The 16,817-nt window shown below is 38.7% G+C and overlaps 1 protein-coding gene across 3 annotated transcripts in view; it reads right to left on the bottom strand.

Annotated features, from left to right (window-relative positions):
• The window catches only part of LOC129767742 (beclin-1-like protein A), a 44,064-nt gene that overhangs the window by 6,490 nt on the left and 20,757 nt on the right, over positions 1-16,817 (bottom strand). For all 3 annotated transcript variants that reach the window (XM_055768903.1, XM_055768904.1, XM_055768902.1), the window contains exons 2-3: positions 11,649-11,798; positions 10,428-11,014 (exon numbers count right to left, since the gene is read on the bottom strand). In XM_055768903.1, coding sequence (XP_055624878.1) covers positions 10,428-11,014; positions 11,649-11,798 — 737 coding nt within the window. The remainder of the gene's footprint in view (positions 1-10,427; positions 11,015-11,648; positions 11,799-16,817) is intronic.

Below are 16,817 nucleotides of genomic sequence, written 5' to 3'. Positions count from 1 at the left end.
CTTTACCCCGTCCATAAGGTTCAGTACAACGTCAGGTTGTAGTTTTTTTTGAACAGAAATCCATTTTCTCTTGAAGTCCGCCTCCGATTTGACAACTTTTGGCCTGCTTCATAATCGCCCAATATTTCTCTATTGGGCGAAGCTCCGGCGCGTTGGGCGGGTTCATTTCCTTTGGCACGAAGGTGACCCCGTTGTAGAGATGGGCAAATCAGCTCATCACGGTGAGCGGCTCAGAGCCGTTCAGCTCATACAAGTGAGCTGCTCAATTGGAACAGCTCTTCAGCTCAGTTGAATTTTGCAGTTGTCCACACAATTGCATATGAAACGTAATCACCATGGGACATTGCATAGTGTGCATTTTTTTAATAGACGGAAAGCAAAAAATAAACGAATTTAATTCGTAATTGTACAAAAACTAAAACTGATATGAATTCTAATAATATAATATACAACAAATACTGAATGCTGAAATCCAACATAGAAGATGCTTAGGATATGCTGAACTTAAACAACAGAAAAACCAGCAGTAGCCAAATAGAATGCCTCCAGGAATATTGGCCGAGACAACGTTTTTTGAAAAAAAAACCATCGAGATTTTTTTTTTGCATCCGAGGATATAAAAATAAATCCACTAATAGGTGCAACGAGAAATAATTATTCGCGATCACAAAGGTAACAAAAGGACCAGTATCAATCATCAACATTTATGCCGGGTGGTTTTCTGAATTGTTTTGATTCAGCACGCGGAAATAAATGTATGTGTTTCCACAGTAATGTTTAAATAACAATGTAATATATTAAATTTATTTACAAGCATATAATAATGTGTATTATTTTGTTTGGCCATATAAGAAAAATTTAATGAAGTAACGAACGATTGAATATCTTCAAAACAAAAACCTTTTTTCCTATCTGGCATCTCTGCTAAAGCTAAAGTACGAAGAGGGATACACGAAAACAAACTGACGTCATGCCATGAAGCGCGGGAGACGAAAAATCCTTTCGCGTCTCGCAATTCACACTCTCTGCAGCTTTTGCGCTCCACAGCTATGCAGCTCAACAGCTCAACAGCTCAACAGCTCAACAGCTCAACAGCTCTTCAGCTCAACAGCTCATCTCCTCAGGAACGCTGAATTTGTCCTCTGCGGAGAAAAACAACAGGCCCGGCAGCTGACGAAAGTCCGCTTTGACGTAGGTTTCGTCGTCCATTACCAGGCAATGCGGCTTCGTCAGCATTTCGGTGAACAGCTTCCGGGCTCGCGTCTTGCCCACCATGTTTTGCCTTTCGTCGCGGTTAGGAGTCTTCTGAACCTTGTATGTACGCAGGCCCTCCCGCTGCTTGGTCCGCTGGACGAATGAACTTGACAAATTCAGCTTATTGGCGACATCCCGGACCGAACTTCTCGGATCACGTCTAAACTGCTTAACTACGCGCTTGTGATCTTTTTCACTGACGGAGCATCCCTTTTTGCCGTTCTTCACCTTCCGGTCGATGGTTAGGTTCTCGAAGTATCGTTTTAGTACTCTGCTGACCGTGGATTGGACGATTCCCAGCATCTTACCGATGTCCCGATGTGACAACTCCGGATTCTCGAAATGAGTGCACAGGATTAATTCACGACGCTCTTTTTCGTTCGACGACATTTTTCCAAATTTACGAAAAATTGACAGTGAAGCATGGCCAACGTGATCTATACACTCTTATCTGATTATAAGCGAAAGCTGAAGATATAATTCCTAAAAATTAAATTTCTACAGCGTTTTTTCCGTGATGCAATTTGATGTGACACACCCTTTAGTCTAATGGCGGGTTTACATTAGGGAGATCTATAGCTATAGATGGATTTATTCACGTGAAAATAGGTGTAAACGGGTGAGAATAAATATGATACACTTATTCGAGGTATATATAACTTGAATAAATTCGGCATATGTAAACGCTTGTGAATTTCTCACTGGTGAGAAATCACTAAAGTTGGATGCAGTTCTACTTTAGGTGAATAAATTCACCGAAAATATGAATACATTCATTATAGAAGTTCACGCTAGTGTAAACGGTTGATGCGATTTCTATAAATCTCATCATATTTCTTCACATGAATATATCACTAGTCTAAACCCACCCTAAGAGGGAAGCGCAAATTTTTTTTTCTGAACCCGCTCGATAGATATAACAGGAGCAGTGTGGTAAGGGGACCAAATAGGCACAGCATACTCCAGCGTGCTACGAACTAGCTAACAATAAAGTGTTTTCAGAGCGTGTATATCTGTAAACTCCGCTGCGTGGCGTCGTATGAAGCCTAGTACGGAGAAAGCTTTCGCGGTCGTAGCGGCCACGTGCTTACCGAATCTGAGTTTGGAATCGATTGTGACTCCAAGATCGTAAATGGACGATACACGTTCCAATACTTCCGTTTCCATCAAGTATTGATGACTGACAGGGCTCTGAAGGAAATGACTTTGCATTTATTACTGTTCACACGCATCTCATTGTCGCTACACCATGCGAACATAGTGATGATATCTGCCTGGAGCGCATCACAATCTGAAGACGAATCGATGGTACGGAAGATTTTTAGGTCGTCGGCGAATGAAAGTATGGACGAAGAAAGCAGAAAGTACAAGTCGTTAATGTCGTAATAACGATTTCGCGTAATATGCGTTTGAAAACTCTTAAGGAATCGTTACATTTTTCGTAGAGTTACCCCCCTATATAGGAATCAAAGACATAGTCCTATGTCAAAATTTACAAATAAAATAAAAAATTTTGAAAATAAATTAAATTGCACATACTTTACTGTTGCAATATCGGCACCATAAACATCAATCACAATTTCAGCGGCCTGGCTTGCATTTTCGCATTTATAAAATAAGAAGCAAATTTTCTCTTTGTTGTCCTCCATTATTAACACCTTGTAACTCACAATTGAATGAAAAAACAAAAGAATTTTTTTAGGGTGAAATGCCACCTCTACAACGAAACTTGAAATTGTATGATCGAAATTACGCGAGATATTGATCACTAAAGCCAGCCAACGCGAAAATAATGAATAACTTTTTCTCCAACCTAATATATTGCTGCAGCGCTGCGAGGTAATCATCACTGCGCTTTGGTACTCTAACTGAGATGGTGCGCTATCTTCGGACAACGGAATTTTGCCCCGCAGTGAGTTTGCTTTGCATCCTCAATACGAATATTCAAAAAACAGCCATTAGTGATTTTCGAACGGAAGAAATTTATTCGTTAGTGGGTGATTTTAGTCTTTAGTGCTGTGGTTGCTCCCAGGCAACTTTAATTCAGCATTCTCGGCATTTGTTATCAGGTAGTGATAGATTTTGTTTCCGCTGATAGAAATTAATTTCTTGATATCTCCGAAAAAATCGATTGTAATCCATGTTTTTTTTGTTGTCAAAAAAAAATAGCTTCGATAGCGTTTTATTCCAACGTACGTCAGTCCACATCATAGCTTCCAAATTTTGATATAGTTGTTCTAAAAATTATTTCGATACATTCTAACAGCCATTCCATGTCAAACCGATATAGTGGTTCTCAGATTTTTGTTAGGGTGCCCCTTTCTATTACAGGGTGTTCCGAAAAATCATTTTTTTCAGTTTTTTCCAAAAATGACTTTTTTCAATAAATCATAACTTTTGAACCATTGAACCGATTTAGATGATCGACATATCAAACTGAAGCCAATGAGCACTTGCACTATTAAACTTGCAAAAAAAATGGATTTTATTTTCGCAATTATTAATTGTGGTCGTTTTTCATTGTTTTCATGGCTTTGGACTAGAGGGCGCTATATAATTTTTCATATATATTTTTTTTCTGAAAGCTGAGAATTTTTACATAATATATCTCGATACCAAAGATGCTATTCTTTTCGTTTTTAAGTTATTAATTTGCAAATTTAACATGTTCTATTCGGTTCGGACTTGCCATTCAATGAATAGAATTTGTGGATTATTTATTTGGGAATTATGTTTTTGAGGGCATTTCAGATGTAGCTTTGCCGTAATCATACGGAAAAACTAATTTGATAGTCAAAAAGTTCAGTATTTGAGGGTCCTTCTAGTCACCAAACAATCAACATGCTAATGTTGAGACTGAGAGTTAATTTGGAAATTTTATTACTTCGCAGTTTTGCTAGTGGTTTGCACATTTAGTTCGATTCAAACAAATGAAAATAAAGCAATATATATATATATATATATTTTTTGACAACCTTTAGTTTAGATCTACGTCGCTCCGGTTATGTCCCCAAACATTACCCACCAGGCTTTTCGTGTTTTAATCGGACAATTTCGACAGGTCTTTTGAAAACCGGTGCAATTTGATTTGATTCGATACAACAAAAATGAGGTGCCAGGTGAGGCGATGAGGCATCCACACCGCGGATCATCTGCTCGCGGATAATCGGAGTTCTACAGTATTAAAATTTTCTTCAGAATACAATACTTCCACTCCAAGAATCCTGGTTCAATAGACAGATTTTCGCTGACATAAGGGTGATCACATTAAAGGTGAGCTGGCACCTCTATCTCAGATCTATCCAGCTGTATGACACCAGCCATGTTTTAGGTGCCAACATCTCAAACGTCAAAAGTATTTATTTTCTTCAAAACAGCGATCCGCGTTGGCGGCATTGTGCTTCGTTCACTAGTTTAGGGGAGCGTCAACGAATAGCTGATTTTCAGTCGGAATGAACGTTTTCAAAATTAAAATTATGAATGAAAATTAGCTTTTCCATATCAAATTAGTATTCTATTTCAATTAAAAACATTTTTGTTTGCAGTTGGTGAAAGAGTCTCATACGAAAATTGTTTATGAAGACAATTTTATATTATAATGAAAAAAACACAGCAACAATTTTGGAATTGTATAGCCATATGGTTGAATGAAAGTCAGACATACGTGTTTCAAGTAATTAAATAACATGATGTGAAAATTTTCATTCAAATTTTAAAATTTAAAAACCGGATTCGTGTCTTCTAATCTGATAGAGATTACACTAACGAGTTTGGGACACAAATTATGGCCCTAATTTGAAGTCGCCACCATCGCGAACTACCAATTTACCACCATCTGACATATCGTGATGTCGATGATGAACTTTTACAGCAGAGGGATAGTGAAATATGCGATGACGGTAGGTTGAGTGAGATGGCGATAATCGTGCCATACACCTGGATCTATCGTTAGCTTATGTTGATTGGTTTTACTGTTTTTTGTTTTGCTCTTGAAGTTCTACCCTTTAAACCGTGTTACTGCCACTTCTCTTTTGTTCACGCATGATTATACAACAAAGCAGAGTGTTGTCTGACTTGTTTTCAAATTTGTTTTGATTGAGTATTTTCTTTACGTTTTGCATAGTTGCGAGCAAACAGTATTTGTATGTGAACAGCTAGCTCACAGTCGGGACGCAAAATCAACGCGCATCAACGAAGCGAATGATGACGAATCTACACACACTTTGCGCCGCAGATACGCATCAACCACTGGGTGAGAGACAGAACAAGTTCGAGTGTCGAGAGAAATCCTATCAAGAGACGAGAAGCGATAAATATACCGAGACCACCGCCACCGCAGGCAGTGTGTGCAGTTCAAGCGTTTCGAGCCGCTAGCGACCGACCACCTGATGAATGTGCAGCGTTGTGAATGGCAATTTGAGCAAATAGGAAAAAGCGACACTAACCGAATAACACACGGATAGAGAAGAAAACAAAATACATAAATATGTATGCGACAGCAGCGGTCGGCGCTTGTCGGAGAAGTGGCTAGAAGAGTATTTGCCGAGCATTGGATATGCTCTTGCAACATGTGGTTGATAATCACGGAACGCACCAAGGCGAGCCATTTGTATGAGTGAGCACTGGCTGCTGTTGCTGGTGCTACTACTGACACACAATTGTACCGATCGACGGAAAGTGAGTGATGCAGAGTAGATATTATTATTATTATTTCATTAGTTTGTTTTCATTACCTCTTCTATTCTTCGCATTTGCTTGCTGCTCTCTGCGACGAGGTTTTAACTTGATTTTATGTTCTCGCGACCTTCAAATCCAAAACCGGTACACAGTGTTTTATGAATGAAAGGAGAAAAGTAACACGACGATCATGTTGCGCGTTTGCGGAATTTCTAAATTTGACGCGTGTGTCAAGCTTGTAGTAAATCTACGTAATGGTAGGCCGTTTGTTTTGAATGAGCAACAGTTCTACGTGGCGCGGAAGGTGTGTATTTACTGCCGTTTTATGGCACGTGAGAAACAGCCAACGTCTGCTATGACTGCGTCTACGTAATTTTCAGGGATTAGATGGCGATATGCCTGATGTGTCTCCTGATAGCTTTTCCAGGCACTAATACGGGATGAACAAAATGAGACTAGCAAAGTTTATCCAATGTTCAAATATTCATACTTTTTCGGAACTTATTTTGGTGCAACTAGTTGCATTTGACGGTACAACCCACTATACCCAGTTTCACTTTTTCTGACATCGGGCGACCGAGCTTTTAACAAAACGCCAGAAAATCCAGAGGAGATGCTCAAGATTTTCTGGAGGTTCGCTATAGTCTCCATATTTTTTAGTTTGTATTTTTTCTTAGCGAGATTTTATTCATGTTCTTGTGTCCAGAAACTAGGAATAATTACCAATTCAAAACAACCCGAAGTGTTAAGGTCCGTTCAGAAACAACCGAGACAAGCTACCAGTATTAATTATCCAGTGAATATCGTAATAAGCTGGTTTCACATCTGACACAAACATAAGTTTCGCAGCTGTTTAGTCAACTTTTCGTGCGTAGTGACATGGTGACGGGATGCTTCCTGAAAATGGGTGGAAAGCAAATCTCAACACAGGTCCGAAATTTGATTGTGCGTGACTGCCAGCGTAAGGAGTCTCAACGAGACATTGCTGAGAAGTATCGGGTAAGCCGTGATGTGGCCCAACTGGTCATTCGGAAGCATCAGATGCTCGGCAGTAAGTCGTAAGACTGATGCAATAACGAACACGCTAATCATCCGGGATGTAAAAAAAACCCACGAATGACCATTCGGGCGATTAAAAGAGGTTGGATCTGCACTTTTTCCATCGCACCATTCGACGACGATGATCAGCAACACCAACAAAAATACGACTTCAGTTTGCGAGGGATCATGTAAACAAGCCGCTGAAGTTCTGGAAGCGCATTATTTGGTCGGACGGGTCCAAGTTCAAGCTGTTTAACAAGAAAATGCAACTCCTAGTGTGGTGGAAGAGCAACGAGAGCTTCCAGGACCAGCATCTACAACCGAATATGAAGCACGGTGGTGGAAGCATCATGGTATTCTAGCAAGGTAAAACATTAAAGAAATTTTCAGCAAATATCTAGTATAGTTTTGGACTTTCAAAATGCATTGAAAGCTTCTACATTCGTCCCATGATACCCGTACCGGTACGTACTCAACAAAACAATATGATCCCGAAAAGAAGCACCATAGCACTCCTACACAAGAGCGCATTTCTGCTGAACTCTCAACACTGCGAGCGCAAAGAGATGCACTTGTAACTGCCAGAGATGCTGGGTTGAGTGATGATGGTCAGAAGATGAAGAAATTCAAAGCAGATACATAGGTGAAGGAACAACTTCTCAAGCAAATAAAAAAACGCTGAATACGAAAAGAAATTCTGAACGAAAAGGACGGATGCAACTAAAAAGCTAACAGCTTTAAATCCTGAAAGTGCCCGCATCCTGGCAGTAAAGGAGGAACCTGGAAGAACACGTTTCGACCAGGAGGATAAACTGCTTGAGACAATAGTGGATCTGGTTCACCAAAAAGTGCCGCGCACGAAAGACGGAGAACGAAGATGATAAGAACTTATAGAACGATGGATGATCTTCACGCGGCCAAACACCATCAATATGTATATCAAATGAAAGGACTTGACTAGCAGAACACCATTTAAAATAAATAAATAACTATGAAAAGTGCAAATTCAAAATGGCCGCCACTAATAAATGGCGATATATATTTTTTTTCAAAGCTCCATCAAAATGGGTATCAAATAAAAGGACTTGACTAGTAGAACACAGTTATCTATGAAAAGTGCAAATCCAAAATGGGTGTCATCACAGAAAATGTTGATTGGGATATGCGTACCAAATGAATGGAGTTGGCTTGGAGAATACACTACATTATGAACAACAAAAATCCTGAACAGTCGCCGCAACAAAATGGTCGACTATGTTTTTTTGTAATCTCCACAATATCGGTATCAAATGAAATGATTAGAGAAAATCATGTAAACATTCCGAAAAAAAAGTGATATAAAGTGAAATTTAAAAAAAATTAAAGGTGTTATTGTAAAAAAATTACTAATGCACTAAAAACTAGAAAATAAAATAAGTAAAAAAAATATCAATGTCCTAAATTAAATAAGGAAGGGGTGTGATAACTCCTAACTGCTACTTGCCTAATTATTTTCAAGCCTTTAGTTCATTATTTGTATTATTATTATGTTTAATCACAATGAAACCGTATAGCCTATTTTTTTTTATTTATTAAATTTTCTAGTTTTTAGTGCATTCGTATATTTTTCTACAATAACACCATTCAACTTTTTTTTTATTCTAACATATTTTTTTTCTTGATATTTACATGATATACTCTTATAATTTCATTTGATACTGATATTGTGAGGATTACAAAAAAAACATAGTCGACCGTTTCGTGGCGGCGACCTTTCTGGATTTATGTTGTTCATAATGTAGTGTGTTCTCCAAGCCAACTCCATTCATTTGGTACGCATATCCCAATCAACTGTTTTATTCAGCTTTTAGTACATTATCTGTATTATTATAAGGTTTAATCACCGTTTAACATTAAAAAAAGTTTCTTAAGGGGGTATTCTAGTGTAGAGACACAAATTTCGAACGTTTTTTCGAGCTCCGTGAAAATAAAACAAAGAATATCTTTACTATCCATTATACCATTATTTGTTCATCTGTCTTTTAACAATAAAGCAAAAATTGAACGGAGAAAAAATATTCATAACTGGAATAGTTAAGAGCTGTTGGAGTGAGAGGGTTCACAAAAAAGTTGTGTCTTGGCGTACACGATTCCAGTCCTACTGGTTATCTGAAACAAAAAAATCGAACAGATTCTGAATCAGTAAAGATGCCGCTATCGTATGAACATCGGACAAGTCAAAAACATCTTTTTTGACAAAATGGTGATCGTTTGAACAACAAAATGCGGCTTAAAACGTTTCTTATTACGTTTCCCGATTTAAAAAATATAATGTTTAAGAGGTTCATACGATAAAGAGATGCCTGCAGATTGTACCCATATAAATTTGACATGAATCGGTTCTGTAGAACTTGAGATATCGTGTACGCCAGTTTGAAAAAAAACTAGTTTCGAGAAAAACGCGATTTGGCTATTCTTCTTTGGAAAAATATAACACTCCCAAAAATTTGGATTTTGTGCTCCGAAACTCGATTCAAATTCCGAATTTGCTGACGCAAACGTTTTATCGCTGGTTTGTCAATTTTTGCAAATGCTTAGTATTACAAGTTATATGCAGTATCGATACCTGTGAATGATGTTAAAATGAAGCCTATACCACAAAGAATGTCAAAGTTTTTATTATTCAATTATTTTAAATATTAAAGTTCAGTAAATTTACATTGAAAAATGAAGTGTCCGGAATTTAAGACAAAACGGTATCCAAAGCCTGTGAAGAATAGTTCACATCGGAAACACATATGACTTGAGATTAGATGAATTATCAATACTAAAAACTGTAATCTTTAGTAAAATGTATACCCAACATTAAAATAGATAACAAAAACGAGAAGGTGACCGAATTTTTTAGTTTTAAAATTGATGATTAAATAAATGAACTTATAGCAACTTGACAGCAGAAACACGTATATTTAAGTCTCGAAAACGCTGTGATATTTCGAACTGAATCGATGTTAAATAAAGGTTCCGGCTTATAACTTTTCAGTTATCAGTTATTGATTCTCAAAAGACAAGCTGATAATCCAACCCATCTCCTCCGAGTAGTAAATAATTCTCGTCTTGGTGAAGAGATATTTTTTCTCAATACCAGAGATTTGGGAGGAAGGGAAAAACAAATTGGACAACCCTCATCCGCCTACCAACGACGCGAACAATTTTGACAGTATTGAACCCAAAAACGTTGGTAAAATACTGAGGCGCAATATCCGATGGCTACCCAAATCGAGGGGGCATCGTGACTAATTAAAAAACACTATTCCATCAATTCTCGGATGGTTTCCTATGCCTACGCGCGCGGGCACTGTTATAACAACATCGAAATTCGTCAATTCCGAGGTGGCAAAAACGGCGGCCATGCCCCAACCCGAAAGGTAAAAAAAAAACCTATATGTATGTGAACACATGTGCGTTTTCCTCACCTCCTCCTTCCGTGTCCACGTAGTTGATGCCATAGCCTCGTTCGTCCTCGAGTTTTTCCTGCCCGGCAGCTGCCCCTTTGCCATTGCTGCTGCTGTTGTTATTGTTGCTGATGTGGTTGTTGTTGTTGTTATTGTTGTTGGGATTTGGCTTCAATTTCAGTGAGGCAAGTAGTGATCGTGGCTGCTGGATGTGTACCTGCTGCTGTTGTCGATGCTGCAGCTGTAGGGCCGCTGCGAATGCTTTCCGCTGTTGCTCTTTCAGCTGCTGACGCTGTATCAGACCGGCCAGTGCACCACTCACGGCGACGTTGCTGATATTGGTGGTGCCGGAGGTGGGAGGTAGTGATCTTCGCTGCTTGGCAACTGGCTGCTGTGCTGAGGACTGCGACAGCAGCGGTCGCTTCGTTGGCACTGTTATGACGAGTGAATCATTGTCGCTGTTGTTGTTGTTGCTGTTGGGAGGCGAGTTACCACCAACACCACCACCAAGTGCGATTCCACTGATTCCACCAATTCCCCCAGTGCTGTAGCGATTCTTTGGTTCTTTACTGGCTGGATACAGTGTAGGCACCGAACCTTTTTTCAACCTATTCGGCCGTGAGTGAATCGCCAGGTAGCAGCAACAGCAGCAGCGAGGACCGAGTTTAGTTTTGTTGTGTCCGAAACCGAGCCGAGTCGAGCGGAACCCAAGGAGAGAAGGAAAGGAGAACGAGAAGAAGAAGAAAATCGATTACATACCAAGCTATTTTTGGGTTTCTCCTTGCTCGCCCCGCGCCAGCCACGCCGTTTACCCGTGCTCGCCTACATTGTTGGTTGCTGCGAGCACCGGTCGGACGGGTGACGGACGGGGGTTGCCAAATGTTCAGGGTGGTGAGATATGTTTGAATGTCAATGATGCTAAAATCTAGTTCTGCTTGGCATAGTATGTGAGAGCGATATGGAAACCGGAACTCAAGTTCCTTCCCCATGACGGGGGCCATAGCCGCGGTGTTATTGAAATCTAGAAATCGGCAACATATCTGGTCACCCTGCACATAGTTCGCCTTGTTGAAAAGTTGGACCCATCGCGGATTTTGGGTGTCGCGCTGCGCTGAAAGGCCAAAACGGCGAACGCGCACTCGCTCCACTGTTACCGAATGTCCGTCCCCTTGAACAAAGCCAACTATGTGCGCAGCCACACATACGCACACGCACACACGCACACATATTGAGCAAACTTACCCTTGACTGAAAAGATTTGGATTGTTGAAATCGTTCGGCTGAAAGTGGTCGGAGCAGATTCGAGAACTCTTGTACAGGTACTCGGGGCCATTCTCGTTGTACTTCTTCCACAGCTCGGGCCGGTTGCAAAACTCGACCCACTGTTTGCACCTGGAGGGAGAGACAGAGAGAGAAAAACAGGTCAAGCATGGATCTGTATACGGAGTTTGGCGCGGATGGGTTGTCCCTACGGGCCGAACCAAACGAAGGGAATTCAACCTTGGTCGATATTTTGGAACAGACGTTCACACCAAGCTGTGTGCCGATTGTGTTATTTTGGTTTTTTTCGTACATTGGTCGAAAGAATATGGTATTTTGTTGTTAATGCTACATGATAATTTTCATGATCAGTGTGAAATTCATAAAAGAACTGAAGAATGGAATGGTTAAAGCAGACTATATCTAATATCTGTACATTTAGCAAAAGTTTGACATTTTTCAAAACGACACATTTTGCGACATTTTCATTGTAAACAGGTTCATTCAATTATGTACCTCACTATTATCTACAAACTAAAGTGAAAAATGGTTTACGAATTTAGTAATTTCTCTCTAATTGCAGCAACAATTGCTCTTGTATACATTCATCGTCTACCTATCAACAATCCAGCAAACATCAGACCGTATCAGCAGTGTATATTAGGGTGGCAGCGACAATGATCATGTAAAATTTTCAAAACCGACCATGTTCATTTTGTTGGCTCAAAAAATGGCCTATGCGAAGTTTCAGCTCAATCGGACATGATTTGGGGGTGCCTCAAAGCGCTCAAAGTTTTTATTTTTCCACATGACCACTTTTGAAGTTTTTATTTTACCACTCAGGCTAGGTTCCAAAAAGACAATTTTCGGATGTTAATGAAAATAGTTATTTCCATTATTCATTCGGAACTTGCTACAAAATGTTGATTTGCACGATAATATATCCTATGCAAAATACTAGCAAATGAGAAAAACGCAATCAAAGTTTTCTCGCATATTTGTCTACAAAAAGCTTTAAGCATTTCAATTTAGCAATACATCGGGTTTTTTATAAGCACTATACTATGGTTTAATGAAATGTGATGAGATCCTCTCACTGGATCGATCAAACTTGATTACGGGTTTAAAAATTCATGGTGGGACTGTTATGCCTAGAATATCAACATGGGACAATTGAATTTAATGTTGTTCTTTGATATACTGGGAACAAACAATATTTTGTTTGTGTTTTTCTGAAAGATTATGCATAGAAACATCGTTTTATGAAGAAATGAGTGATCTGCAACACCTTCGCAGAATATAAATCTCATTGTTATTAGACATTCGCTAACAAGGTGTACACGTGTTCTGGTAAACTTTTTCTTATTTGTTTGAGAATTAGTTCGTTCTTCCAAACAAACGATTCTGTGACTGGTGTCACAAACGTTAAAATTTGAATTTTCTGAAAACCGAAAACTCACCGGAAATCGGGGTTATTAACAAAAAAAAAATTATGCCAAATTTCTTAAAATTGCATGACACGTCGAGATTTACAGTTATCTCAAAAAAAAATTTTTTGTCAAAAATCGGTTTTTTGGTTTTCAAAAAAAAACTAAAATTTTAACGTGTGTGACTCCAGTAAATGGAGTCTGAATGAGCTAATATTTTGCATAGGGTATATTATCGTGCAAATCAAGATTTCGTAGCAAGTTCCGAATGAAAAATCGAAATAACTATTTTTATTGGCACCCAAAAACATACTTTTCGTTTCGTACTCCGAAAAAGTACCAGAATGCCGATTTTTCACAAAAATGATTTTTCGAGGTGATACTAGATCTCGACGTTTCATGCAATTTTAAGACATTTGGCATAAATTTTTTTTTCGAAAACCCCGATTTCCTTACTCCCCTCCCCTCTTGGTAGATTTTTCGATTTTCAAAAAACTTAAACTCTGACCGCTTTCCGCCACTCTCCCTTAAGTCCGATTAAGCTGATATTTTGTATAGGGTCATTTTTCGAGATGGTGAACATTTTTTATGGGGTAACTTTTTGAAATTCGAGATGACCATTTTCATTGGTACCCTAATGTACAGTATCATATACCCCATGTTTTGGGTGGTATTTGGTGCGCCTAGGATAAAGGGTGTCCCATTGGGTATTTTCTCTTGAAGATTTGGGTAGAAGTTGTTTAGGGTGTATTGTTTACACTGCATTTTTATCGCTGTCGGTTTTTTACGAAAATTGGGAAGAAGTGCGGCACCCGAAAAGCAACGTCGCGAATGGATTTTTTGCAAGCACCTGGCGAATCCTCAACTCTCTCATCGGGACATCGGAAAACAACTCGGAATCATGTACTCAATGGTGAGTCGTGTGATTCAACGTTACTACAAAACTCTGAGTATCGAACGGAAAGAGAATTGCGGTCAAAATGGATGTTAATGATCAGGATCACAAGCGTGTCGTGAAAGCGTTTAAGCGGAATCCCAAAGCTTCGGTCAGGGATTTGACCAAAAAGGTGAATCTGTCCAAGTATTTCGCTCAGAGAGGACTGGGAGGCAGTGTTGCCACATTTAAATCTGTACCAGAGGGGTCAAAAATCTTTCTCATCTGTACATTTTTTTCCAAAAATCTGTACCATCGAAAATATTCGTTGTAGAGAAAAAAATAATTTATCAGCATTAAAAAAATCTCATTTATTTACTACAAACACTACATTTACATTTGCGAGTCATTCGAGCTGCCATCACGATGTTTGACCAAATCCTTTGAACTCAAAATAGCGTTCATTCTATCGTTGCTGAGCCGATTTCAAACCTTATTTTTGTTCTGATTATATTCAGAAAAAAATCGCTCGACAGTTGCCGAGGAGTGAGGCATAGTGAGGACGTTACAAACAAGCGCCGAAAAGGCGAACGTCTATTCTTTTTAGGCATCCAATTTTTGTCCACCCACCCTGCACATGCGCATTTTCTGAAATTGTGATTTCCTTACGGAGTAATTTTATCTTGAGGCTACAGAATTAATTCTGCACATCTTGTACATTCCCATTGTAGAATACTGGAAACGCTTCTAACACAACGTTAATGCTAGTAAAATTGGAAAAATTTCTGGGATTTAACATTACCGAAGACTTGAGCGTCGAATCATCAAAGTAGAACATTTTTCTCATTTGTTTGATCAGCTCCACGAAAAAACTCCGACAAATGTCTATTGGAATGATTTGCCTTTCGCTGTCCATTGTTCTGATAATTTCTTCTGCTGCGATTCCAGCCTAGAATTATTGTCGCTTTTCAAATGATCTACATATTTAATAGCATTGAACATTGAAACAACATAAGATTCCTCGCAGATATTAGTGAGAATGATCAAATAAAAATGTTTCAGCTCTTCATGTAGCATCGTGAATTCACGGTTTTCAGACTGGAAGAAATGATTCAATCTGTTGATCTGGGGCAAAACATACGTCGCACCGTCTGGCGCGAATCCTTTCACGCGATTCTTGTAAGGAATTTCGTGCTTATGAAACTGATCAATCATTGCATTGTAAATGCTTTTATGATCAGCAGCACCAAGCGATACTGCGGCGTAAAAGTCGTTATGTACCTCAATGTTGCTTTGTTCAAATGTAAGAAATTTCACAAATGGAAAAAATCTGTATCAATCTGTACATTTTGACGAAAATCTGTAGGGTAACACGGGGTGATTTGGTCATACGGGGTAATTTGGACCACCCCTTTATCTCAAAAATATTACGGCTCAACTTGAATTTTTTATAATGTCATTTCCTTCGATTGTTGAACCGTATGTACCTAAAGTAAAAAAAACTTTGGTAAAACTTCACAAGAGGGAAACGGTAGCATGAACACAACAAGTACTTTGATCGTCAAAAAATGTGAGTTTTCCGATCGTGGTTTTAAGGTTTTTCCGGCTAACTAAACAAACTTTTCGTGTATTGTGCAGTAAAGTTCTGTTCGCCACAGAAGAGAAACAATTTGATGTAGCGAAACTGTAAGTTTGATAACAATAAATGAAATTAATTGCATTTTAATTTTTGCGTGTTGTGTGGGGTGACATGGACACGTTTCTGTGGGGTTAATTGGTCCTACAGTTTTGATACTCAATCCAACTTTTCTGGTCTGGAATCCGGCCAAGACATCTAGTATCGATTCCAAAACATTGTTATTGATTGTAACATCATCCCAAAATACTTTACATAAACATAAGTATGTTTTTTTCGATGAAACATACACTGGACCAAATCAGCCCACAGACGGTCCAAATCACCCCGCATCAAATTTTAATGTCCAGAAATCATTTCTTTTATTTTATGATATATTTGGTAGATTGAAGCTTTATATAATGATCAAACATTATTTATTGAGAGAAAACAAGTGTAGCTCAGTATACAATGTGACATTTTTTATTTAGACCGTATTGGTTTGGAAATATTAAGCGATTTTCTTAGGTGGTGCAAATTCCCCCCTTTTCCCCTAGCTGTAAAAATTATTTTTTTGACAAAAGCCATTGGTGTAATTTTTATCACTGGCGTTGAAGAAACCCCAATGTTCAAGATTTTTTTCCCAATCTTCCATTTTCTGGGAAACGATTCAAAATCGGAAAATCTATAAATTGAAAATTGAATCATTTGATCCTCAAACATTGCATTTGATTGGTTGCTTTACAAAATTATCGAAATGGCGATTCGATTTTTCGAAAACTTGGTACGATATGGGTTTATAGACACACAGTGAAGTGTGAAGTTAGGAAATACAATGAACTACAGAGAAGACCATCATTTCATACTGAGTGTACAAGTAAGTTTTAAAGAATTTCTAGCAGATTGCGTTAGTGGTACCAAAACATATTGGACAATGTTTAACTATTTCATTTTCTACTTGCCCCAGTCTTTTTCTTTCATATCCAATGCTTATCACTTTTCGGAAATGTATACAACGTATTTCTGATCAAAATCATGTCATCTTTTGTTCCAGCAAAGATGTACTCGCGCGAAGATTTGCTGTTTTGTTCCCATTCGATGGAAGGGACAGTATAAATATGTGCGTTATCTATGGGAACCGTAGAGCTCCATCAATTTCAACCTGTGGATACTGGTTTAGATGATGGGTAAGGGTAAGACTGAAGCAAGGCCTCCAACGGTTGGAGACAATTATG

Source organism: Toxorhynchites rutilus, chromosome 2 (assembly GCF_029784135.1).
Source record: "Toxorhynchites rutilus septentrionalis strain SRP chromosome 2, ASM2978413v1, whole genome shotgun sequence".
NCBI lineage: Eukaryota > Metazoa > Arthropoda > Insecta > Diptera > Culicidae > Toxorhynchites > Toxorhynchites rutilus.
The sequence above is the reverse complement of the archived record's forward strand: the minus strand, read 5'-3'. Positions and strand labels throughout refer to the sequence as shown.